A 27,357-nucleotide genomic window follows, 5' to 3' on the forward strand; every position below is an offset into this window, starting at 1 on the left:
GACAGTCCCCACATAGATATAATACAATTTACAGCAAGACTAAAGACAGTTAGTCCCCACAGAGATATAATACAATTTACAGCAAGACTATAGACAGTTAGTCCCCACAGATATATAATACAACTTACAGCAAGACTACAGACAGTTAGTCCCCACAGATATATAATACAACTTACAGCAAGACTACAGTTAGTCCCCACAGACATATAATACAATTTACAGCAAGACTACAGACAGTTAGTCCCCACAGACATATAATACAACTTACAGCAAGACTACAGTTAGTCCCCACAGAGATATAATACAATTTCCAGCAAGACTACAGACTGTTAATCCCCACAGACATATAATACAATTTACAGCAAGAGTACAGACAGTTAGTGCCCACAGACATATAATACAACTTACAGCAAGACTACAGTTAGTCCCCACAGACATATAATACAACTTACAGCAAGACTACAGTTAGTCCCCACAGACATATAATACAACTTACAGCAAGACTACAGTTAGTCCCCACAGACATATAATACAACTTACAGCAAGACTACAGTTAGTCCCCACAGACATATAATACAACTTACAGCAAGACTACAGTTAGTCCCCACAGACATATAATACAACTTACAGCAAGACTACAGACAGTTAGTCCCCACAGACATATAATACAACTTACAGCAAGACTACAGACAGTTAGTCCCCACAGACATATAATACAACTTACAGCAAGACTACAGACAGTTAGTCCCCACAGACATATAATACAACTTACAGCAAGACTACAGACAGTTAGTCCCCACAGACATATAATACAACTTACAGCAAGACTACAGACAGTTAGTCCCCACAGACATATAATACAACTTACAGCAAGACTACAGACTGTTAGTCCCCACAGACATATAATACAACTTACAGCAAGATTACAGTTAGTCCCCACAGACATATAATACAATTTACAGCAAGACTACAGACAGTCTCCACAGACATATAATACAACTTACAGCAAGATTACAGTTAGTCCCCACAGACATATAATACAATTTACAGCAAGACTACAGACAGTCTCCACAGACATATAATACAACTTACAGCAAGATTACAGTTAGTCCCCACAGACATATAATACAATTTACAGCAAGACTACAGACAGTTAGTCCCCACAGACATATAATACAACTTACAGCAAGACTACAGTTAGTCCCCACAGACATATAATACAACTTACAGCAAGACTACAGTTAGTCCCCACAGACATATAATACAACTTACAGCAAGACTACAGTTAGTCCCCACAGACATATAATACAACTTACAGCAAGACTACAGTTAGTCCCCACAGACATATAATACAACTTACAGCAAGACTACATACAGTTAGTCCCCACAGACATATAATACAACTTACAGCAAGACTACAGTTAGTCCCCACAGACATATAATACAACTTACAGCAAGACTACAGACAGTTAGTCCCCACAGATATATAATACAACTCACAGCAAGACTACAGACAGTTAGTCCCCACAGACATATAATACAATTTACAGCAAGACTACAGACAGTTAGTCCCCACAGACATATAATACAACTTACAGCAAGACTACAGTTAGTCCCCACAGACATATAATACAACTTACAGCAAGACTACATACAGTTAGTCCCCACAGACATATAATACAACTTACAGCAAGACTACAGTTAGTCCCCACAGACATATAATACAACTTACAGCAAGACTACAGACAGTTAGTCCCCACAGATATATAATACAACTCACAGCAAGACTACAGACAGTTAGTCCTCACAGACATATAATACAACTTACAGCAAGACTACAGTTAGTCCCCACAGACATATAATACAACTAACAGCAAGACTACAGACAGTTAATCCCCACAGACATATAATACAACTTACAGCAAGACTACAGACAGTTAGTCCCCACAGACATATAATACAACTTACAGCAAGACTACAGTTAGTCCCCACAGACATATAATACAACTTACAGCAAGACTACAGACAGTTAGTGCCCACAGACATATAATACAACTCACAGCAAGACTACAGACAGTTAGTCCCCACAGAGATATAATGCAACTTACAGCAAGACTACAGACAGTTAGTCTCCACAGACATATAATACAACTTACAGCAAGACTACAGACAGTTAGTACCCACAGACATATAATACAACTTACAGCAAGACTACAGTTAGTCCCCACAGACATATAATACAACTTACAGCAAGACTACAGACAGTTAGTGCCCACAGACATATAATACAACTTACAGCAAGACTACAGACAGTTAGTCCCCACAGACATATAATACAACTTACAGCAAGACTACAGACAGTTAGTCCCCACAGACATATAATACAACAGCTGCAAACCTACATAAGCTTTAATGAACAGTAATACTGAGGCATCAGTCTGTCTTTACAACAGATCTTCTCAGAGTAACTATACAGTATTGTGAAATGTATTCTCACCACTGCACCGGTTTGCATTTTGTTATAATGACAAACACAGACATCGTCATAGACCCCTCACTCGTGCAAAACACAAGAAACTCACTTGTGAAATGGAAGAGGCGAGGATGCCAGGTCCAGATGCTGTTGGAGGCGGTAAGGCAGAGTGAGAACTGAAGATGGCAAAAGACACAGACATAAATACCCTTATATCTTACAGAAGTGACCGTGCTGTTTCCTGTAGATAGGGAGCAGTGCAGCAGGAATATTTTGTGCTTATATAGATGGAGCATTGACTTGAGGAGCATAACACAACCTTAAAGGGACAGTATACACTCATTTTCATATAACTGCATGTAATAGACACTACTATAAAGAATAAGATGCACAGATACTGATATAAAAATCCAGTATAAAACTGTTTAAAAACTTACTTAGAATCTGTCAGTTTGGCTCTGTTGAAAAGGTAGCTGGAAAGCCCACTGCAAGTGGGAAATAAGACACTCCCCCTCCCCCTTCTTTTGCATATGAAAAGACCCTTTACACAAACAGGAGCAAGCTGGAGAAGGTAGCTGACGGTATTCACATAAAACTTTGGGGCTTGGTTAGGAGTCTGAAAATCAGAGCAATGTTATTTAAAAATAAGCAAAACTATACATTTATTTTTGTAAAAAATTTTTATGGGCTATATAAATAGATCATCTACAAAACATTTATGCAAAGAAAAAATGAGTGTGTAATGTCCCTTTAACATACACAGCTAGACAGTAGCTGCATTATATTAAGATATCAGTATGAAAGAAACAGCAAACAACTTTTTTTTTTTTTGCAAAATGATGAATTCTCAGTGTGACAAGGGAGCTGACATCTTGGCAACTTAGCTTACATTGTGACTGATCTGAGCATGAGCGAATCTGACTCATTGTTACCAGCATGCGCAATAGGGGACTCAACTCGGGAACGCACCTCACGGGACGGAGAACCCTAAGAATTGGACGGCTCAGTGGTACTAGACATTCTTTTAGTCTTAGATGTCTCGACCCTTTCAAGGCATGTGGAACGTAATTGGGCAGGCTGGTCAACCGGGACCTCACAATAAACACAGGTATGAATCTTTGTCAAAGAGGGAGTACCCTCTAACATGTCAGAATCTTCCATAGCTTGTGCTTTTATTAGAATAAAAGAGAAACTAACAGGCACCTTTATAACCGCCAATGGCAGACTACAGAAACCGCTTCGTCTCCTCCGTCGCAGATCGGACCGGAAGTGAAGAGCCCCACCCGGTCACGTGGCTGCCCCGCAGGACCGCCCCTGCCGAAAGGAGAAAACGCGCCAAAAAAGACCGTGCAAAAGCTCCTGGAAAAGAACCGGATAGTTCCACACAGAGAGAAGTGGTAGGAGAAAAAGCGCAAATGTAAATTTGTTACAAATGGTCTAAACGTTTCTAGTCATAGGCTCAAAGTACTGATTCAAATAAATTATATCTATTATGTTAAAACAAATGGTCTAAACGTTTCTAGTCATAGGCTCATTAATATAAAAAATTTAAATTTGTTACAGTAAATACAGAGCGAAGGTCGGCCGACCAAATAAGGTTAAAATGTTCAGGGTACCCTGTTAAAAAAGAGGGGAAAAGGAAAAAATTGGATGTTCCCAGAGGAGTCATTGTTATGAAACCACAAATTAGTTTTTCTTTATATATCCATTTTCTGTAGTGGGGAGCGGTTTTATTAAAACAAAACTTGATCTCCTTATTGTGATAATAGGATTGTCCCTTGGTGTAAAGGTGTTAAAGTTAGTACTTACTGTCTGCCTCAAGCTTATCCCGCAGACCGGTCCTGCAGCCTGTCAGTAGTTTACCTTGTAACTCGTGTGGAGATGTTTCCGGTCTGTGTTCACAGACTAACCCTTTTTTGCTGTTCCTTGGCTCTGCGGTCCTGCGTGTGCTCTCTGAGGTCAGAGCAGTAGCTTGCAGTTACTTCGATAAATTTTATCAGCGGTTTGTCAGCGTCAGCAGCTATCAGCTTTAGCGGTACACACGCTGTTTCCTGGTATCTCCAAATATGTTCTCAAGTGGTGATCAGCAGTTAAAGCTACGCGTTTCAGCCGTGTAGTTGGCCTTTTTCAAGCACAGACCGGAAACATCTCCACACAAGTTACAAGGTAAACTACTGACAGGCTGCAGGACCGGTCTGCGGGATAAGCTTGAGGCAGACAGTAAGTACTAACTTTAACACCTTTACACCAAGGGACAATCCTATTATCATAATAAGGAGATAAAGTTTTGTTTTAATAAAACCGCTCCCCGCTACAGAAAATGGATATATAAAGAAAAACTGATATGTGGTTTCATAACAATCACTACTCTGGGAACATCCAATTTTTTCCTTTTCCCCTCTTTTTCAACAGGGCACCCTGAACATTTTAACCTTATTTGGTCGGCCGACCTTTGCTCTGTATTTACTGTAACAAATTTTTTATATTAATGAGCCTATGACTAGAAACATTTAGACCATTTGTTTTAACATATTAAATATAATTTATTTGAATCCGTACTTTTAGCTGTCTGTCTTAAATACTCTTAGGCATTAATACATGGATACAATCCGTTTTCTTCAAGGCATAAATTAGCAAAAAGACTTCATTTTTAGTTTAAATAAGTATTGGAAGTAATATTTTTCCTTTCTAAAAGACATACTCATATAGGTTTAAGCATCCATTTGCGCTTTTTCTCCTACCACTTCTCTTTTCTGTCCACCACAAATTGATATTTAGGGGGAATATCATAGGAGATTTAGCTTAGCTTTAAAATTAGCAGCGCAATAAAGATTTACCCAATTGCTAGTTCCACACCTTGCCAGAGCCTCATCCCGCACAGCGCAGCAATGACACAATAAACAATATCATGTATAAACCCCCCCTGTTCAATAATCCCCCTACCAGGAATATTAACCTGTGATTCTGTAAAGATAAAAGGCGCCACACTGTGGCCATGTCTTCTATTTTAACATTGTATAAAAAAATGAAACGATCTTACTAGAATACATGCCGTGGAACAGGAACACGGCCCTTCAAGTGTGACAGGTCATAGCAGCGCTCCTGACATGGACTTGAGAGAAGAAAGCAGTCTGCGAAACTCGGCAACGCCGATTGCTGTAGGAGCTGTTAATATGAGTCAGGATGGTTTCGCAAAGGAGACTCTCCCTGCATCTCCGGACTCTAACTTTCACCCAAGCCCTCACTGAGAAGCCTTAAAGGGCTACTTAAAACTCCTGTCCCACTGCAAAGAGTAGTAGCCTTCATAAGAGACCTCCGAATCTTCGGCACCTCTCTGCCACCTCCTGTGATGAAAGGCAAAGAATGACTGGGGGATGAGGGGAGTGGGAGAGGTATTTAAGCCTTTGGCTGGGGTGTCTTTGCCTCCTCCTGGTGGCCAGGTTCTTAATTTCCAATAGTAATGAATGAAGCCGTGGACTCTCCTCCCCTTTAGATGGAAAAAGAAATAAAAGGTAAAATCCATTTAAAATGATGAATTATACATATTGCAATGATGTTTAGTACAACCCACTGTCTAGTGCTTTTTTATTACAACAATGAAAGCGACAGTTTAACATCCCTTTAAATTTTCATGATTTACATAGAACATGCTACTTTCCGATTCCCTTCTGTTATCAATATGTGTACAATATTTTTAGATGCACACTTTCTGAGGCACAGGCTCCTACTGAGCATGTGCACAAGTCACTGTATATACGTACATGCATTTTGTGATTGGCTGGTGGCTGTCACGTGATGCTTGGGGAAGGAAACTTGAAACAAACTTTGAAATTTGTCAGGAAAAAATCTGCTGCTTATTTGAAATTTAATATAAGTATTTTTAGATTGCCTGTTTATTATACAATTATATGGCCCTTTAAAGAAATAATATAGTCAAACAAGCATTTGAATTCAAACATGCTGCAGGAACATCATTTTTAAAAGGGCTGGGCTCTCTCTTATCAACCACTGTGAGGTTGATTTCTGCTGCTGTCTGTTATTTACATTTTTTTTTTATTTCAAATACTGTAGTATAGAAATATTTAGTATAAAAAGTGGACTCAACAGGAAAAAACGCAGGTAAATGAGCTATTTGTAAGTAATTTAAAACAAATAAAATGATCACTGGAAACTCATTAAAGGGGAGAATATTTTACAGCGCAAAGTCCCTTTAATGTGTTTAATGTAAAACACTAAATGCACAAATGAGGTTGGATCCTGCGCTCAAGCATGTACGATCTAGATGGTGAGGGGGGTGTAAGAGATAAGGAAATGGGAGGTGGTCAGTGACCTACACAAGTTTTTCTTACCGTGGTGCTCAAGTACCCCCAACAGGCCTGTTTTCATTATAGCTGAACCAGTGCACAGGTGAAGTAATCCGCTGATGGGTGAGAGCAGGTTAGTAACCATGGTTACTGCTCCGCTCATTACTTCACCTGTGCACTGGTTCAGCTATAATGAAAACCTGGTCTGTTGGGGGTACTTGAGGGCCGCAGTTGCGAAACACTGACCTACACGGCAGTCTGGGCCCTGTGTAAATAGCGGCAGCATAGAGGAATAAAATGTCAGACGTACAGCTGGTCTCACTGCGGATGATGAACAATACAAGTCGTCTGCTCTGGTTTATGCACAGTGTTGGTTGTGGTGCACTTGGCTGTGTCTATTGGATGCCAGTGAGGGATGCGCTGCTTTGTGACATTAACCCTAACACCAAACGCTGGCCCCATTCCTTAAACCCTAACGCAGGCCCCTTAACCCATTCCTAACCATCTGTTAGCCCAAAACCCAACAAATCCATGGCATTAATATTATTAAAAACATTTGGTCTATGCTCCCTGTCCCCAATTTGCCAGTACATAGTTGTTGTCAATCCCCCAGCCACAACGCTGCAGCCAGACACTGCAAACTATTGTTATTATCATTTATTTGTATAGCGCTGCCAAATTCCGTAGCGCAGGAGAAAGCAAATTTACATCCAAGTATTTGACTTCATCTCATAGAGTAATGTGCTAAACTGAAAACCTGCAGCAGGACACTACTGGACATAATGCCGACTTACAGGATATCAGCTCCCATTTATTTACAATTGACACATTTATATGAAAATCTGCCTCTATAAAACTAATAGATTCATCTAAAAACTTAGGTGCCAGAAGTAAAATCCTAGGAGCTCAAGATCTCTCAAGCGCTGACAATCTATACATGAACCGAATGTTATTTATCACAAGCAACAGATACTAAATACTGAACAGAGAGAGCAGAATACAGTTGTAGCCACTAGAGGGCAGGACTAACCAAGAGAAAACTTCCTGCTAGTTACAACTGTTGATATCTATTTAACTGCATTACCTATATTTATCACTAGATGGAGCACATGCAGCCCATACCATATTTATAATCATATAAACTTGCCAGTATATTGCACTAATGCTTACAAAATCCAGTTCTCTGCATTAGAGCTAGTTACATACAGAACTAAACACCAAACCCTTACAATGTTCTGGAATATGACCATATCCTCCCAGACCAATAGTTATTGTCAACCTCTCTCTAACCTCAGCTGCAAAGAGAGAAGGCTTCCTCCAAAAACCTTTAACAGTCCTCAGAGCCCACAACTAGAAAAAGCTTCAACAGATGAACCTAAAAAACACTAGAATGGGCACAAACGTGATGCCACAACTTCCACCATTACACTGTCATATGCATAAATAATACCAATAATCCCAAAACATTTCTAGAATGTGCATGAAATTACAGCTATTACATATTCTTTATGTATTTATTGCATTCAAAATACAGAAAGGTAATAAACTATTCTTGTGTGTTAGAATACGTATTGTATTGCTGCGCTAGTGCTGGCTTATAACTAACTAGCTACACGCAAAGAAAGAAAGCATTTACATACTGATCCTTTACATTTCCCCCCTTGCTGCTGATAACACAAATGACAGCCAATGATCTAACAATTCACCCACTCAAATCTGACCAGCTGATGACTCATTTGCATGTTAACTTAAAGGGACATGACTACCAAAATCTTTATTTCATGATTTAGATAGCGCATGCAATTTGAAGAAGGTTCCCAATGAGTTTCTATCATCAAATTTACTTTGTTCTCTTGGATTCCCATGTTGAAAAGCAGGTAGCTATGTAGGCTCATGCGTGTGAATGTGTCCAGAGCACCATATGACTGCAGTTTTGGAAGAATATGTTTAACAATGTTATATATTTACAAGAACACTAGATGGCAGCAGTGTTTGCTATGATGTAGTGCTTCAAACGTGTACATTACTAACATAGGTATGCTTTTAAACAAAGAATACCACAAGAACAAAGAAAATATATTACAAGTAAAATTGTATCTTCTAACTGAATTGCGAAAAAAAAAATTGGGGTTTCATGTCCCATTAAAATGCAAAATTCAAGTAACTGTGGCAAGTTCCTGGGATTTGCTAAGCCTGGTTTTAATATGTATTTATTTAATGACTTTTATTTTGCAATTATTCTAATTTATGTAATCTTTTTTATATTATAGAGTGTCTGAAAGTTTTACTGTCTAATATTATGCATAGTACTTTCTGTAAACAAACTTGTAAACATATTCAAAATACAACATGATACTCAAACAGCAAAAATAACGGGTGACAAAAGTATTAAAAAAACTATACATACAGATAGATGTTCCATTGTCAAAAGTTATTTTTTTTAATTTTTTTTTATTTATTTGAACAATATTTTTTATTAAGACAATTGAGAAGAAAAATAATTACATGAATAGCAGATACATATAGTACAATATTGACCATGAGACATTTTTTACAAATGAATATACATCTGGCGAAGGGTATTTTAGTAAACTCAGTCCTTTTTCCATAGTAATCTGGGGCCCTTCAATTTGACCAGATCCAGTATCATTGGCTAACTCTAAGGAGAGGAAACCTGTTCTCTTTGACAATGTAAGTCAAAGAAAATGAAAAAATAAATTGCTAAACATCCAAATTGGACATATGTTTTGCAAACATAACACATAGACGGTAGTAGGTCTATTCTCATCAGCACCGACAGTTAGCCCATATTTGCCAAGTTAGGAAAGACCATCAACTATCGAGTTAGCGCTGAGTAAAGATAAAAAGGAAACACAGAAAAAGGAAAGAGGAAGAAAAGCGGAAGAGAGAGGAAGGAAAAAAAAAGGGGGGGGGGAAAGGGGGTATCCATGGGGATATATTTGGTGTAGTTCATATTATTATAAAATATAACTGTGTTACATCCTGATACTTTATGTTGTGAGGATACAAATAAGCCTACGTGGGACCGTGTCCCCAAATCAAAATTTGAAGGTCTTCAGATCCATGTATGTGGGAAACATATGACTCCATCGACTTGATATATCGCAAGGTGTCTACAACCTGTTCCCAGGAAGGTGAAGCTAGTTGGAGCCACATTCGGGCTATGGCTAGTTTTATTGCTAAGAATAGGTAGATACAGAACAGTTTTTGTGGGAGAGTCAAGTTTGTGGGTAATATGTGAAACTGCCTATACTCGGGGAGAGTGGTACCCAGATGTCTTTCGTGGCGCAGTGCTGGACTGCCAAAGGGGACTAACCTTCGGGCATGTGCACCATAAATGTAGTGAGTTTCCCATCGCGTCACAGCCTCTCCAACATTTAGGAGAGTAAGTATGCGAAATTTTAAACAAGCGGATAGGTGGGCAAAAGTTATTTTAATACAAGCCCCCTTTATGTCCCTGAGCTGCACACATAGACCCCTCAGCAAGCCCATTACAAAGTGTCACAAGTAGATACAAGGAAGCACAAAGCTCCTGTGCTGTCATACACACGAGTCCCCATCTTTGTACAGTACAGCTCAGACCTGGCAGGCTATAGTACAACAATGTGACGCAGTCAGGGAATTCTTAAAGCTTTGAGATGTGTCTCTTTATTATAGTTCAGTGGTCTAGACTGTTTAACTTCAAATAAACTTCTAGTTTAAAGGGTCACTGAACCCAAATGTTTTCTTTCATGATTCAGATAGAGCATGAAATTTTAAGCAACTTTCTAATTTACTCCTATTATCAATTTTTCTTTGTTCTCTTGCTATCTTTATTTTAAAAGCAGGAGTGTTAATCTTAGCAGCCAGCCCATTTTAGGTTCAGCACCATGGATAGCGCTTGCTTATTGGAGGCTTACATTTACTCACCAATAAGCAAGCATAACCCAGGTTCTCAACCAAATATGGGCCGGCTCCTAAGCATCACATTCCTGCTTTTCAAATAAAGATAGCAAGAGAACAAAGAAATTGATAATAGGAGTAAATTAGAAAGTTGATTAAAATTGCTGCTCTATCTGATTTATGAGAGAAAAAAATTGGGTTTAGTGTCAAATAAGTCATGACTGGTTTTCTGCGGCATACGCACATATTCTGTGAGGGACTGTGCACCAGCATTGAAACACCACCCCTTCATCAATGGCTTGTATGTCACAAATGGTCCTCAAAGATGCAATACACATCACCACTAGCTATCTCAGCAAGCATTGTGTTTGAAAGTAAACTGCAACAATATTTATATTTAAAATTGAAATGCACATTTCAGTGCTGACCTGCTAGGGATGTAGATATTTAATGATCAGATCAAAACAAAGAAATAAATAAAATGTACTTTTCGTGTAGGTGATGTCAGATAGCTGGAATTGTTAAAAGGACAGTATAAATAATGTCCGATACGTATACTTACTCCAGTGCAGAGCTTTAACTAACACCCAACTGAAGAATGTTCCTTTATTAATATCATTTTTAATCCAAAGAAATACTTCACACAGCTGCCCAAGTGCCCCAGCTAATTATAGGGTGGTATGGCTACCCACCAGCATGCTGATCACGCTAATAACCGGCTCTGCATGCACACTCGCATGGTGGAGGTAATGCGCTTCTGATCAGCCATACTGCCCTATCAGTCTAATTGGAAAATAAAGCATTGCAGTGGTTGGGCGACCATGCTGAATATTTGGATTAAAAATATATATTATTGTAGATATGAAATCTGTAGTGAGTATTGGTAAAAGTAAGTAAATGTTAGGCCAAATTCTTTATAATACAATTTAATGTCTCTTTACGTTTTTTTTGGTTAAACGCTAAATGAGCCACCATTGTAGTTCCCATGTATTATATATATATATATATATATATATATATATATATATATATATATGATGAAAAAGTGTGATACAGGCAACCAGGCTGCAATGAAATGGTTCTCAGCAAATAGCCTCAGTAATCTGCCTGCCCATCACTGATAGGAACCAGGGCTACTCAAGCCTTATTTATGCCCTCCTGCAAACCATCTGTAGGATAAAACATCCCTTATAGCTACTGCTGGGAAACTAGTGGCCCCTCCCAGGAGGAAGCGATCAAGCCGGCTCTTCACTCTAATTCAGCCCAGCGCCACTATGGCCAACCATCTATTTTCCTGGACTACCAACTTTTGTGCACAGATTCCTACTCCATTGTACACAAAACTCAGCATCCAGGCAGGCAGCTACCAGTATGAGGAGAGTGAAGATACCACATTGAGAATAATATATATTTATACTATTCTATATTATAGTTTATGTGCGTGTATCGCAGGGGTGTGGACATTTTTTTTTAAATGCGGGAGCCCAATCTACTGGTCCCTTGTGACAATCTATTTGTCCTGATTCGAAAAGTAATTTAAAAAAATAAATAAGTTTAAATAATGTTTTTATTTATAACTTAGGAGCAATCAACAAATGCAAGTAGGTAGTGAACACTTTGCTGGTAGGCGACAAAATGCTAAAGTAGCATCTCATGTGAAGGTACAAAACGTAAAGACGCTGCTCGCACCAAGGCAGAACATGCAGTGATTTGAGATGTCCTTGCAGAAAATGCAGCAGGTCTGCAGAAAGAACAGGGCACATGCCGGAACTGTTAGTGCTTTCACTTTGCAGCGCTGCTTCACATCAGGCTGATCTCTTCAAACAGAGCTGTGCTCTGCTTCACTGTGTAAGTTTTTCCCAAAACAGTGCAGCTAGAGAGAAGCGTAGAGAACAGTCAAATACGGAGCAGCGATATAAAGTGGCAGCACATTGAGAACGGTCTCTCAGGGATATTTTCAACCCCGCCCCCTAACCTTTCCTGGTCTGTAAAAGCTGTGACTCCTGAATGTAAGACATTCTTGTAAGCAATTTTCAACTACAGTTTTACTACAGAAAATGTTTCAATAAAAAAAAAAATCTCAGCACAGAAAGTAGAGAAAAGTTCTGCCTCTGGGCTCTGCTGTAAAGCAAAAGATTAACCCACAAGCTACACTACAGCAGAGTATTTCTGTCTCTTACCTCCACATGAGATGCTCTCTACCAGTGGAGTGTTCCAGATAGATTTGTGAAGGAATTCGGTCTCCTCTCCAGAGTTAGTCCTAAATGTCTCTTTGGTGGTAAAAGTGGCCACTTATTTTTTTCTGCTGCTGGATGCCGAATTGCCCCTGGGGGTTCTGACCACATTCCTCTCTTCCAGTATCCTACCCTGTGGCCCTAATTAAAGTTGATCTGTTTTCTGCAGGGCTCATCTGAACACCTCATGAGAATAGAAATACATTAGCGTCTTAACCAATCCCTCCACTAAAAGTATTCCTCACTATTAAATGCAACCAGGCTTTTGCTTTTAAAATGCATTTGTATGTTGTGGGATGGGGGGGGGGGGTTAATACTGGCAGTGTTTGCATTTCTCTGCTCCAGAATTAAATACCTTTAGTGTCATAAGGGGCCAGCATCACAATGCTGTGTATTTTATGATATTGCTCTGTGTGGTTCTAAACTGCTCTGTTTAGCAAATGATTGCTCTGCACCTCCTGAGATAACTAACACTTCAGCACTGTGCAGTAGGAGATTGCTCTGTGTGGTTCTAAACTGCTCTGCTCAGCACCTCCTGAGATAACTGTAAAACTACAGCACTGTGCAGTATGAGAGCGCTCTGTGTGGTTCTAAACTGCTCTGTTTAGCAAATGATTGCTCTGCACCTCCTGAGATAACTAACACTACAGCACTGTGCAGTAGGAGATTGCTCTGTGTGGTTCTAAACTGCTCTGCTCAGCACCTCCTGAGATAACTGTAAAACTACAGCACTGTGCAGTATGAGAGCGCTCTGCATTTTCTTGTATAGCTTTGCCGGCCTAAATGTGCCTCCCCCCCCCTTTTTTTTGTGTAGTAAATCTATGAGGGATATGGAATTGATTTGTGTGTACTAAATTGTGCGGTTTGTCATATTACACCTCATGTCATATGGTTTTCTATGTATTCATTACACATCCTCAGCATAACAAATACTCTCCTAACTCACTAAAGAATCCAAAAATTAAATCAGCTCCATTATGAGTTGGAAATAAAAAAAATTTCACTTGAGATTTGATTAGAGAGCGAATGAAAAAGAGAGAGGGAGAGAAGAGAAAATGAGAGTGAAGTAGAGGGAGCAAGAATTAGAGAAATTAGAGGGACATAGAGGTAACTATATTCAGGAACGAGAAAATGATTTAATCAGACTAAAACTAAAACACAAGGAAAGGAGTTTGTATACAATGATCATGCGTCTGCTCTCTGGCCCCGGGTAAGAGTAGATTGTAGAAATCAGGGAATTCATTAGCGAGAATTTGAGTAAAATAATATGCAGATATTAAACAGAGTAACGTTAATAAAGGATGTGAAACACTTTACTAGAGTGAGTTGTTCCTCTGAAGAAACGCAGGCTTCTGTAGAGAGGGGTGGGCGGTAGTTGGCGGAGCGGCCACTTTAATGTCAAGCTTTATCGGCATACCGGCAGACTTTATCCGTAGCATGTTCAGAGCAGGCGTGCTTAAAAACAGAAGCTTGAAATTAAAGTATAGAGGGGTGGGCTGTACATGCATGTAACACCTCTTGCCACAACCGTTTGTGTGAATGAGCCTGTGTAGTTTTTTCATTCATTTACAGGGCTATACACATACCAGCTGCACCGAAGTACTTACTCTAACTCTTTCTCAGTTTACTGACAACGTGACTGAAGTTATATAGTTGCTGCGCAACGGAGGAGGCTTAGTCAGGGAAGGTTTTAGAATCTCTAAAAAAAACGGCCCTGTCTGTAGGTCCCATATACTGCTGTATGCTTGGCAGTGGAGCCGGTGCGACAGTACATACACTGGGGACCACTTGCCCCAAAAGTGTACTGAGCAGGCATACAGCAGAGTAAGTGTATGTGTGTATGAGTGTGTATGTATGCATGTATATGTGTGTGTGAGTGTGTGTGTGAGTGTGTGTGTGTGTGTGTGTGAATGAATGAATGAGTGTGTGTGTGTGTGTGTGAATGAATGAGTGTGAGCGAATGAATGAGTGTGTATGAGTGTGTGTGTATGAATGAATAAGTGTGTGTTGTGCGTGTGTGTGAGAATGAAAGTGTGTGTGTGTGTGTGTGTGAATGAAAGTTGGTGTGTGTGAATGAGAGTGTGTGTGTGACAATGAGTTTGTGTGTGTGTGTGTGTGTGTCATCTTTTTAATTGCCACTATACTATGCACATATATATTTAAAAAAATACTTTAATGCCCTTTTACATTTCAAATCTTTCCTCTCTCTCTCTCTCTATATATATATATATATATATATATATATATATATATATATATATATATATATATATATATATATATATATATATATATATATATATATATATCTATCTATATATATAGCTTTGCAGTTTGACTACCGTTTTTGGTATCACGTATACATTCTCTATACCTCCCTTCACCCAAACAGCATGAGACACAAGTCATCCTGTACGCCCTGCCCTCAGGCTGCACATTCCAACCCATGTCAGAATACGCCCACTGACTGACAAAGCAGTAAATGTAACAACTTGCTGTCAGACAAAATAACAGGAGAAACATCACCCCAGCATTTCACACGATTCAGCAGCAAACACTAGAAATACTGTGGTCAGCAAAATCATGAGGGGAAAATGTACAGCAGGAGACAAATTCACTAGTGCCTTATCTTTGTCATATTTATTGAACACTCTAGGCTCGGTCATCAGGCCGCTGCTTCCCTACCCTCTTCTTCACCTCTTAGGTGGAGAATTTCAGTCTCTCCGGTCTCGTCCAACCGGGGAGATTAACAGCTCCGGTCTGCGCGTGATTGGCTGTGCGCCATTGTTAAGGGGTTAAAGAACTGAGTGTTGCTTTATTATTTATTGCTCCAATAATTTCCAAAGATTTGCTGCTATTTCATCTAGTAAAACTGCATTTTAAAATAAATTCCTGACATTGCCACATTCTGGGGAATGCATGATCGCCTCTATTTTTTTTAAACTAATAATATTTACGTGTTGCAGTTAGTGGTACTAAAGGGAAACGGTTATGCCTATAGGGGTACTTGCTGGGTACGTGCATTTTGTTTTTCAGAATATGACCTTAGGCATCGGCTATTTTTGATGCCGGAACTTAAAGGGACACTGAACCCAAATTTTTTCTTTCACGATTCAGATAGAGCATGCAATTTTAAGCAACTTTCTAATTTACTTCAATTATTAATTTTTCTTCGTTCTCTTGCTATCTTTATTTGAAAAAGAAGGCATCTATGCTAAGAAGCCAGCAAATTGTTGGTTCAGAACCATGGACAGGACTTGTTTATTGATGCTGTCAAATCAGCAAGGACAACCCAGGTTGTTCACCAAAAATGGGCCGACATCTAAACTTAAATTCTTGCTTTTCAAATAAACATACCAAGAGAATGAAGAACATTTGCTTAAAATTGCATGCTCTATCTGAATCACGAAAGAAAGAATTTGGGTTCAGTGTCCCTTTAAGTGTAAAAGTACAAAACACAATGATCTGTGCAAATCCAGAGCTTTGTGTTTTGCACTTTTAAATTGATAAATCCGGTGCCAAAATGAGCTGAATGCTGCTGCCATAATCAGCATTCGCTAAAAAAGAAGCAAATACCTAGTACTTGCCTAAAATATGGAGGGAAACACTGCTGTACAGCATCAGTACACTAGTGGAATTGTTTGTCCCTTTACCTGAATGGTGAAGTAAATAATTTGTAGTAGAAATATTTCACCAGTTGTATTACTATTGGAATTTCAAACAAAATATTTATGGACAGAAAGCAACAATGTGGAAAGTTAGATGTTTACTATTTGCATATTGAGGTTAATTCCTTTGGGTGCCAGGAAAAGTTGCAACGCATTTCACAGCAAATTAGTGCTCCATATGACCACCAAAGAGTTAATGTTCTGTGCTGCAAAAGCACATGAACCATCTCTCAAAATATCCACTGATGACATTCCGCTGCTTATCACCGCAAGCTCAAAGGCTCAGCTAAAGACTGTGAGTCACTATGACACATTAGTTATGTGGTGTCATTGGGACCACGGGAAATGCAACAAGGACATAAGGATAATGTTTTCTTAAAAAGACAGTTTAAACAAAAATGCAGTGTTTTTCTGTAATTTACCTCTGGGGAAAAAAATATTTTTCCACTTCTTTCAAAAAAAGCTATAGTGGATTCTGGAGGATTCAGGAACCAGACCGTGCAACATGCTACACACTAATTGCTTAATCAGTGCCACAACTCATTGTGGCTTGCCCTAACAAGCCACAGAAAAGGCTATAAGATAAAATAATAATGAAATGGCTTTTCAAGAGGTGTGCCAAAGGACTGCAAGTCAAAGGACATTTTTCTAAAAAAAATTACAGTTTAAAGGTTTTTAAAACATTTATTTATTGTACATATACTTTGTATAATAGAGCTTATTTGTGGATATATACTATCATGTATTAAATTAAAAGTACTTTCCCATATAACTCCAATTACAAAGATTATTTTGGATAGTAGCTAAATTTTACTTGTACACCTTTTATACCAGAAGTGTTAAAAAGACGCTAAAATTATTTTATTTTCATGCTTTTCTCAACATTTTCCAGACACGTGGGTGCCTATTGGTGCTCTAAAATTTGATCCTGGATCATAGATTTTGGGATCCTGCGCCCTATCACATTGTTCCCATTGTTAATGAACTGCCATCCAGTTAAACGTGCTAGCGGTTGTGCACGCAGCCTATTAGTGCAAGGGTAGCGGGTTGTCAGTGCAAAGCTAGATTTCATGTCAGCACCCATGACTACAGGGAGGTGAGGAATAATCTCTATACAATGTAGTTAGTGTTTAATGTCCCTTTTAGCCACAGTTATCATAATGCTAAAGAGGTGTAACAATAAATAAACACAACAGAACAACAATTTGAAGGTTTTTCTTCTTGAAATAAAAACAATAAATGTTAAAGGGGCAGTAAAGCCATAATTTAAAATTATATTCTCTATCTGAATCATGAATGTCAAATAACTTTCCAATTGACTTTATTATTTAATTTGCTTCCTTCTCTTGTTATCCTTTGCTGAAATGTGTATCTAGGAAAGCTCAGGAGCAGTAAAGAACCTAGGTTCTGGCTGCTGATTGGTGGCTGCATATTTATACAGATTGTCACCCATGGCTCATCCATGTGTTCAGTTAGAAACAAATAATGCATTGTTGCTCCTTCAACAAATTATACCAAGAAAATGAAACATATTTGATCATAGAAGTAAACTGGAAAGTGTTTTAAAATGATATGTTCTACCTAAATCATGAAAGAAAATGTTTGGATTTCATGTCCCTTTAATGTTACAATATGTCATCAATGGTACATGGCACAAATCATAAAAAATTAACCCCTTTCTGACGGGACTTTTTTGTCTACATCGGAACAAAGTTCTGATTTTAACAAATACGTTAAAATTGAAATCACGGAATCGTTCATGCAATCGCTTGATTTCAATGATGGGATTGGGTCAGGGAGGGGGGGAGTGCCTATGACGCTAGGCACGTCCTCCAGCCCGTGATCCCATTTAGGATGCTTCTATGGCTTCAGTACAGCCAAACGGCTTGGGCGTTCCATGCCGTCCTAACGGCACTAAAGCCCAGCGTGGGAAAGGGTTAAAGGCATAAATTATCCCAACCTCTGTTTGTTTTGTAGTGGCCAACAGAGCTAAGCTACTGGTAATAATAATTTATAGGCTTCTCTCCTCAAGGAGACACAAAGCACTCAGCAAACAAGCGCAGACTTAACCAACTGACAGCAGATTATAAACAATACTTATTATTAGCACGAGCAAATTGTTACTCTCTTTAATTGATCTCAGGCGGATGACATGCACAGTCAGCCATGCAGGTATCCGGCCACAAGCTGCACTATCCCTAATTTTCTGTTGACAGTTTTATCAATGCAACACAGCAGCTCACACAACTACAGTCGCACGATGGAGAAAAGTATCGCCCCGCAACATTTACAGCTGAGGGTTAGGGCACAATGATCTGGGCTGGCGAGATTATTAAAGAATGCCCACTAGTACTTCTATTTCCCTGGTGGAGTGATCTAAACCCACTTTTTACCCTGAAAACAGGGCGTCTCGCTAAGGGGTGTATACTGCAATTTCGTATGAAAGGAGCACAATAAAATTCGTATTTCAAACAACATACAAAAGAAATATTCGAACCACTCACATAAAAAATAAGCAGGAAAAATTGTATTGTTAACCCCTTAATGACCACAGCACTTTTCCATTTTCTGTCCGTTTGGGACCAAGGCTATTTTTACATTTTTGCGGTGTTTGTGTTTAGATGTAATTTTCCTCTTGTTCATTTACTGTACCCACACATATTATATACAGTTTTTCTCGCCATTAAATTGACTTTCTAAAGATACCATTATTTTCATCATATCTTATAATTTACTATAAAAAAAATTATAAAATATGAGGAAAAATGGAAAAAAACACACTTTTTCTAACTTTGACCCCCAAAATCTGTTACATATCTACAACCACCAAAAAACACCCATGCTAAATAGTTTCTAAATTTTGTCCTGAGTTTAGAAATACCCAATATTTACATGTTATTTGCAAGTTATAGGGCAATAAATACAAGTAGCACTTTGCTATTTCCAAACCAATTTTTTTCAAAATTAGCGCTAGTTACATTGGAACACTGATATCTGTCAGGAATCCCTGAATAGCCATTGACATGTATATATTTTTTTAGTAGACATCCCAAAGTATTGATCTAGGCCAATTTTGGTATATTTCATACCACCATTTCACCGTCAAATGCGATCAAATACAAAAAATCGTTCACTTTTTCACAATTTTTTTCACAAACTTTCGGTTTCTCACTGAAATTATTTACAAACAGCTTGTGCAATTATGGCATAAATGGTTGTAAATTCTTCTCTGGGATCCCCTTTGTTCAGAAATAGCAGACATATATGGCTTTGGCGTTGCTTTTTGGTAATTAGAAGGCCGCTAAATGCCACTGTGCACCACACGAGTATTATGCCCAGCAGTTAAGGGGTTAATTAGGGAGCTTTTAGGGAGCTTGTAGGGTTAATTTTAGCTTTAGTGTAGTGTAGTAGACGACCCCAAGTATTGATCTAGGCCCATTTTGGTATATTTCATGCCACCATTTCACCGCCAAATGCGATCAAATTAAAAAAAACGTAAAATTTTTCACAATTTTAGGTTTCTCACTGAAATCATTTACAAACAGCTTGTGCAATTATGGCACAAATGGTTGTAAATGCTTCTCTGGGATCCTCTTTGTTCAGAAATAGCAGACATATATGACTTTGGCGTTGCTTTCTGGTAATTAGAAGGCCGCTAAATGCTGCTGCGCCTCACACGTGTATTATGGCTAGCAGTGAAGGGGTTAATTAGGGAGCTTGCATGGTTAATTTTAGCTTTAGTGTAGAGATCAGCCTCCCACCTGACACATCCCACCCCCTGATCCCTCCCAAACAGCTCCCTTCCCTCCCCCACCCCACAATTGTCCCCGCCATCTTAAGTACTGGCAGAAAGTCTGCCAGTACTAAAATAAAAGGGTTTTTAAAAATAATAAAAAAATTTTTTTAGCATATTTACATTTGCTACTGTGTAGGAGCCCCCCCTTAGCCCCCAACCTCCCTGATCCCCCTCAAAACCGCTCTCTAACCCTCCCCTCTGCCTTAATTGGGGCCATCTTGGGTACTGGCAGCTGTCTGCCAGTACCCAGTTTGCAAAAAAATATGTTTTTTTTTATTTTTTGCCTGGTTTTTCTGTAGTGTAGCTTCCCCCTCCCCACAGACCAACCCCCACCACCTAACTGATTGTTTTTCTCTCTGATTTGATTATTTTATTTTACTATTTGTTTTCATTTTCCTACAATTTTTTTTCTGTGTGTAGCGGTTCCCACCCACTCCCTCCCCGTGCACGCGCCCGCCCCCTCCCTCCCATGCACGTGTGTGAGTCAGTGCGCACCCCCTGGCATCCCCGCCTACGATCCCGCCCCCTCCACATCACGAGGGCCATCGATGGCCGCCACCCGCCTCCCGGTCCAGCTCCCACCCACCAACGCAGTAAGCCACCGATCTCCGGTGCAGAGAGGGCCACAGAGTGTCTCTCTCTGCACCGGATGGCTTAAAAAGGTTATTGCAGGATGCCTCCATATCGAGGCATCACTGCAATAACCGGAAAGCAGCTGGAAGCGAGCAGGATCGCTTCCAGCTGCTTTCCACACCGAGGACGTGCAGGGTACGTCCTCAGGCGTTAACTGCCTTTTTTTTGAGGACGTACCCTGCACGTCCTCGGTAGTTAAGGGGTTAAGGTGCATCAAAAAATCGTATTTTACCAAAAACTTATTTTGTATGTAAATTACACTGGAATAGATCGTAATTTTAGTACATTGGGTGTGCAAAAATCATTTAGAAATTTGTACTTATAAGTACAAAATGCAAAGCGCAATTGTTGTTTTCTCGTAAAATGGGCTGAACATGGGCGTTCAATGGGCGTATATGAAATGGTCTCTCTAATCCCAGTGTAATTCTGTAAAGATCTTCACACTACTGATCTCACAGTTCTTTCTCGCAAATGAAAATGTGACAAGCTTTTCTTAAAACACTCAAAATGCTTATAACCCTAGTAGAAAAAAACATTCATAAGAAAATATAGGTGATTGTAAGAAGCTCTACGCAGAAAGAAATACAATGTGGTTTATATTGGCTGCCGGGTTTAATTTTTAAAGTGTGCCCCCTGCCCACTTCCCTCTAGTGAGCAAAGTTTCCCTATCCAGCAAACTTTATTACTTTCAATAAGAGCCATCTCGCCACTCGTACGGACTGCCCCTTTTTTACAATCATTTTACAAGGGCAGCCCCTGCGAGGGTCGGCAAGAAAAACCACGTCTGAACCCATCGGGTCCAGAGTGCGACAGCTACATAAGTTAACTCTTGGATACTAGAGAGGGCTCCAGCACATTGTGAAATAAAACATTGTTGTCCTTTATTGGTAAGTGGTTAAAGGAACATTAAATACTTTCACAAGATATTATGGATGAGAACCTTCCTGAAAATGAAGCAATAAAGACTACAGCTAGTGCAACAACTAAGTGAGTAATACCACTGGCTAATAAAGTACAAGCTCGTTATACAGAGGGCTAATAAAGGGAAATAATTCAGATAGAGCATACAATTAAACAACTTTCCAATGTATTTGTATTACCAAATTTGCTACATTCTCTTGGTATCCTTTGTTGAAGGAGAAGCAAGATTTGAGCCATTACATTTAGTAAAACTGCATTTTAAAATAAATTCCTGAAATTGACACATTCTGGGAATGCACGAAGGCCTCTTATTTATTTATTTTGAAACTAATAATATTTACATGTTGCAGTTAGTGGTACATAGGGGAAAATGTTATGCCTAAAGGGGTACTTGCTAGGTACATTCATTTTTTTAATGTGATTGCTCAATTCTAAACACAGCTACATCCCCAGTTATAAGAGGGTGTGCACACTTATGCAACCACATTATTTTATTTTTTTATTTTTTCTTCCCTCCACCTAGAAGTTTCAGTTAGTTTTTCAATCAAGTTGTACAGTTCATAGGTCACATTAAAGGTCTTAAAAGTTCTGAAATTATTTATCTTTGTCTCATTTTTTTACATCACAGAAACCTGACATTTTAACAGGGGTGTGTAGACTATATATATATATATATATATATATATATATATATATATATATATATATATATATATATATATATATATATATATATATATATATATATATATATATACATATACTGATTACTGCTACGTGATATAAGGGGCATTTGTGAATTATGCAATTCTGCTGTATTTAATGGTCTTTCAGGCTTTAGAGCAGCAATTTTAAATAACTTTCTAATTTCTTTTATTATCAGAATTTGTTTAGTTCTCCTGGTATCCTTTGTTGTTCAGTGCAGCAATGCACTACCGGGAGCTAGCTGCTGATTGGTGGCTACACAAATATGCCTCTTGTCGTTGGCTGACCCAATGTGTTCACTTTTTTTTTAATATGACCTTAAGCATCGGCTATTTTTTACGCCAGATTTTTTAAGTGTAAAAGTGCAAAACGCATTGATCTGTGCAAATCCAGATCTTTGTGTTTTGCACTTTTACAAGTGAACACATTGGGTCAGCCAACAACAAGAGGCATATTTGTGTAGCCACCAATCAGCAGCTAGCTCCCGGTAGTGCATTGCTGCACTGAATAACAAAGGATGCAACCATGTTATTTTAGTTTTTTATTTCTACTTCCCTCCACCTAAAAGATTTTAGTTTGTTTTGCAATTGAGTTGTACAGTTTATAGGTCACATTAAAGGTGGAAAGAAGTTCTGAAATAATTTATCTTTGTCTCATTTTTTTACATCACAGAAACCTGACATTTTAACAGGGGTGTGTAGACTTTTTATATCATATATATATATATATTTTTTTTTAATTGATTTACTAGTCACATGTCAAAAGTTACTAGCCCAGAGGGGAAAAGTCCAATCAATGTTTAAAGGGACATGAAAGCCAAATATTTCTTAAATGATTCAGATAGAGTGGGTGATTTTAAACAACATTCCAATTTGCTTCATTATCTTGGTATTCTTCCTTGAATGAGCAGCAATTGCATTACTGTGGGGTAGCTGAAAACATTGGATGAGCCAATGACAAGTGGCATGTGCAGCAACCAATTAGCAGCTAGCTCCTAGTAATGTATAGCCTACCTACGTATGCTTGACAGGCGACAGGCCCCTCTTACCTGTGCCCCCTCTGCATTGCGGGGTCTGCAGGGCCAGGATTTCCGCCACTGTACAAAATATACAATGCTGAGGCTTTTTCAAATAAATAAAACCCCCATATGACAGCTGCAGACATAGACGTCAAGGGACTAGTTTGATGCAACTACACATGGTCTTCTAGTTATATTTTAAGAAGTATGTGGGGAAAATGACACTTCCAGGCAGGAAGACAATGAACAAAAGAGAAGTACTAAGACCAGAGGTCACTCACAACACAGAGAAACATAGTGATCCAAGGAAACACACCCCTAGCTCTCGCATCAGACCCTCAGGAATGTGACAGGGGATTTCAGCTAATGTGCACATAAGGATTTATTAACAAACAAAAAAGGTCTGTTCACTTTTGTTAAACACTGAGCTATGTGAATACTGATAAAATGACAAATAAAGTGTATGTGACAATAAGATGTCACTCAGATGTCAGGTTTATTTAGTTAAGATCCCTAAGCAAAGTCAAACCTAAGTATTCCTGACAACATATCAGATGAAACAATTACTTAAGAAATGCTCAGATTACCAGGACTGATGTGTTGGTGATTTATGGTCACTGCAGGAAAACCACAGACGAACCATATCAAGCAAAGTGCACTCACAGGTCATAATACACAGCACATACCTCATATAGTACATACAGTAGGTTATGCAAGAGTATACTGATGTGACACCTCATTAGGGGGACAAATCAAAGCATTAAATGAGTCTGCTCCCTCTTTGCCCTCATCTAATAGTCCCAGAATCCCGTGACCCCCCCCCACACCTGTTATCCATGTATTATCAGTCCCCTGTAACCCTCACCACCCTGACCCTGTAAATCACTCATCTCCTGTAACACTCATTCCTGAACCCAATGCCTCTTTAACCCTCAACCCCTGCCATGTAACAACTCTACTCTTATACCCCCTCACACTCTTACCCTATTGTCCCTATGATCCCCACTATCCTGTCCCTGTAACTTTATTTTTACTACCCATGTAAACATCACCCTACTAACCTGTAACATTCACTTGCCCCCTATAACCCTGTCCATGTAACCCACCCTCCTGCCCCTGAAACATTCACCCCCTGGCCCAGTACCCTACACTACCCTAACCCTATAAAACCCATCCTCCTGCCCCTGTAACATTCATCTCCTGACCCAGTAACCTACACCACCCTAACCATATAACACCATCCTGCCCCTGTAAAATGCACCCCTGGCCCAATAACCTACACCACCCTAACCCTATAACACCCTCCTGCACCTGTAACATTCACCCCTGACCCAGTAACCTACACCACTCTAACCCTATAACACCCTCCTGCACCTGTAACATTAACCCCTGGCCCAATAACCTACACCACCCTAACCCTATAACACCCTCCTGCACCTGTAACATTCACCCCTGGCCCAGTAACCTACACCACCCTAACCCTATAACACCCTCCTGCACCTGTAACATTCACCCCTGGCCCAGTAACCTACACCACTCTAACCCTATAACACCCTCCTGCACCTGTAACATTAACCCCTGGCCCAATAACATACACTACCCTAACCCTCCTGGCCATGTAACATTCACCCCCTGGCATAGTAACCTACACCACCCTAACCCTATAAAATTTGCCCTTGTAACATTCACTCCCTGACTCAGTATCGTATAACACCCACCCTCCTGACCATGTAACATTCACCCCATGGCACCGTAACCTAGACCACCCTAACCCTATAACGCCCATCCTCCTGCCACTGTAACTCCCACAATTGGCTCAGTAACCTACACCCCCTAACACCCAACTGCCCCTTTAACATTCATATTCCCTCGTAAGAGTCACTATTCTGCCATGTAACCCTCTCATTGCCACTCACCCTCCTTCGCTTTCTTTTTCCGGACCAAGGTGCCCCCGAGTTTCCCCAGAAAAGATTCGTCCTTTTTCATCTTGTGCGGCTGCAGAGAAGGTGAACGGATCGGAGCGGACGTCATATTCCCCGGGCGGCTGTGCTGGGGGTGCGGCTGGAACTGGGCTGAGCCACGGGAACAGGATGTGAGAACCACAGGACTAACGGGGACCAATGGAAGCAGGGACTGGGACGGGCAGGGGGGATGCAGATAGGGACGGACACGAGTGCACAGATTAGGACCTCTGTAAATGTCATACGTCAGTTCGCCTAGTCACGCTTCAGGTTAGTGACACACACTGTACTGATTAGTGATTTCATTCTGGACATCTTATTGCACAAACTCATCTCAGTAAACCCTGCTGAGATATCACCTGAAGACAAGTGACAGCAGAAGAACAAGCTCCTACTGATATAGCATCACCTGAAGACAAGTGACAGCAGAAGCACAAGCTCCTACTGATATAGCATCACCTGAAGACAAGTGACAGCAGAAGAACAAGCTCCTACTGATATATAGCATCACATGAACACAAGTGACAGCAGAAGAACAAGCTCCTACTGATATAGCATCACATGAACACAAGTGACACAGAAGAACAAGCTCCTACTGATATAGCATCAAATGAACACAAGTGACACAGAAGAACAAGCTCCTACTGAGATAGCATCAAATGAACACAAGTGACAGCAGAAGAACAAGCTCCTACTGATATATAGCATCACATGAACACAAGTGACAGCAGAAGAACAAGCTCCTACTGATATAGCATCACATGAACACAAGTGACACAGAAGAACAAGCTCCTACTGAGATAGCATCACATGAACACAAGTGACAGCAGAAGAACAAGCTCCTACTGATATAGCATCACATGAACAAAAAGTGACAGCAGAAGAACAAGCTCCTACTGAGATAGCATCACATGAACACAAGTGACAGTAGAAGAACAAGCTCCTACTGAGATAGCATCACATGAACACAAGTGACAGCAGAAGAACAAGCTCCTGCTGAGATATCACATGAACACAAGTGTCAGCAGAAGAACATGCTCCTGCTGATATAGCATCACATGAACACAAGTGACAGCAGAAGAACAGGCTCCTACTGATATATAGGGTTGCCACCTCAGTCATGTTTTCCTGGACACTTATGAGTTACACATGCTGCAGGGTGTGCAGGGAGGAACATGTATGATGTTTCTGGACAGCACTATTCATGTTCCTGCACACCCTGCATCATGTGTAACTTATAAGTGTTCTGTATTTTAAGGGACGGGTGGCAACCCTACTGATATAGCATCACATGAACACAAGTGACATCAGAAGAACAAGCTCCTACTGATATTGCATCACATGAACACAAGTGACAGCAGAAGAACAAGCTCCTACTGAGATAGCATCACATGAACACAAATGACAGAAGAACAAGCTCCTTCTGATATAGCATCACATGAACACAAGTGACAGCAGAAGAACAAGCTCCTACTGATATAGCATTACATGAACACAAGTGACAGCAGAAGAACAAGCTCCTACTGAGATAGCATCACATGAACACAAGTGACAGCAGAAGAACGGGCTCCTGCTGAGATAGCATCACATGAACACAGAAGTGACAGCAGAAGAACAAGCTCCTACTGATATTGCATCACATGAACACAAGTGTCAGCAGAAGAACAAGCTCCTACTGAGATAGCATCACATGAACACAAGTGACAGCAGAAGAACAAGCTCCTACTGATATAGCATCACA

The 27,357-nt window shown here is 39.7% G+C and overlaps 1 protein-coding gene across 1 annotated transcript in view; it reads right to left on the reverse strand.

The window, feature by feature from the left end:
• The window catches only part of PARVB (parvin beta), a 207,399-nt gene extending 181,551 nt beyond the window's left edge, over positions 1–25,848 (reverse strand). Inside the window, exon 1 of the mRNA XM_053719050.1 lies at positions 25,572–25,848. Within this exon, the coding sequence (XP_053575025.1) occupies positions 25,572–25,686 (115 nt within the window). The 5' untranslated portion in view covers positions 25,687–25,848. The remainder of the gene's footprint in view (positions 1–25,571) is intronic.
• Between the last annotated feature and the right edge of the window lie 1,509 nt (positions 25,849–27,357).

This window comes from Bombina bombina, chromosome 6 (assembly GCF_027579735.1).
Source record: "Bombina bombina isolate aBomBom1 chromosome 6, aBomBom1.pri, whole genome shotgun sequence".
NCBI lineage: Eukaryota > Metazoa > Chordata > Amphibia > Anura > Bombinatoridae > Bombina > Bombina bombina.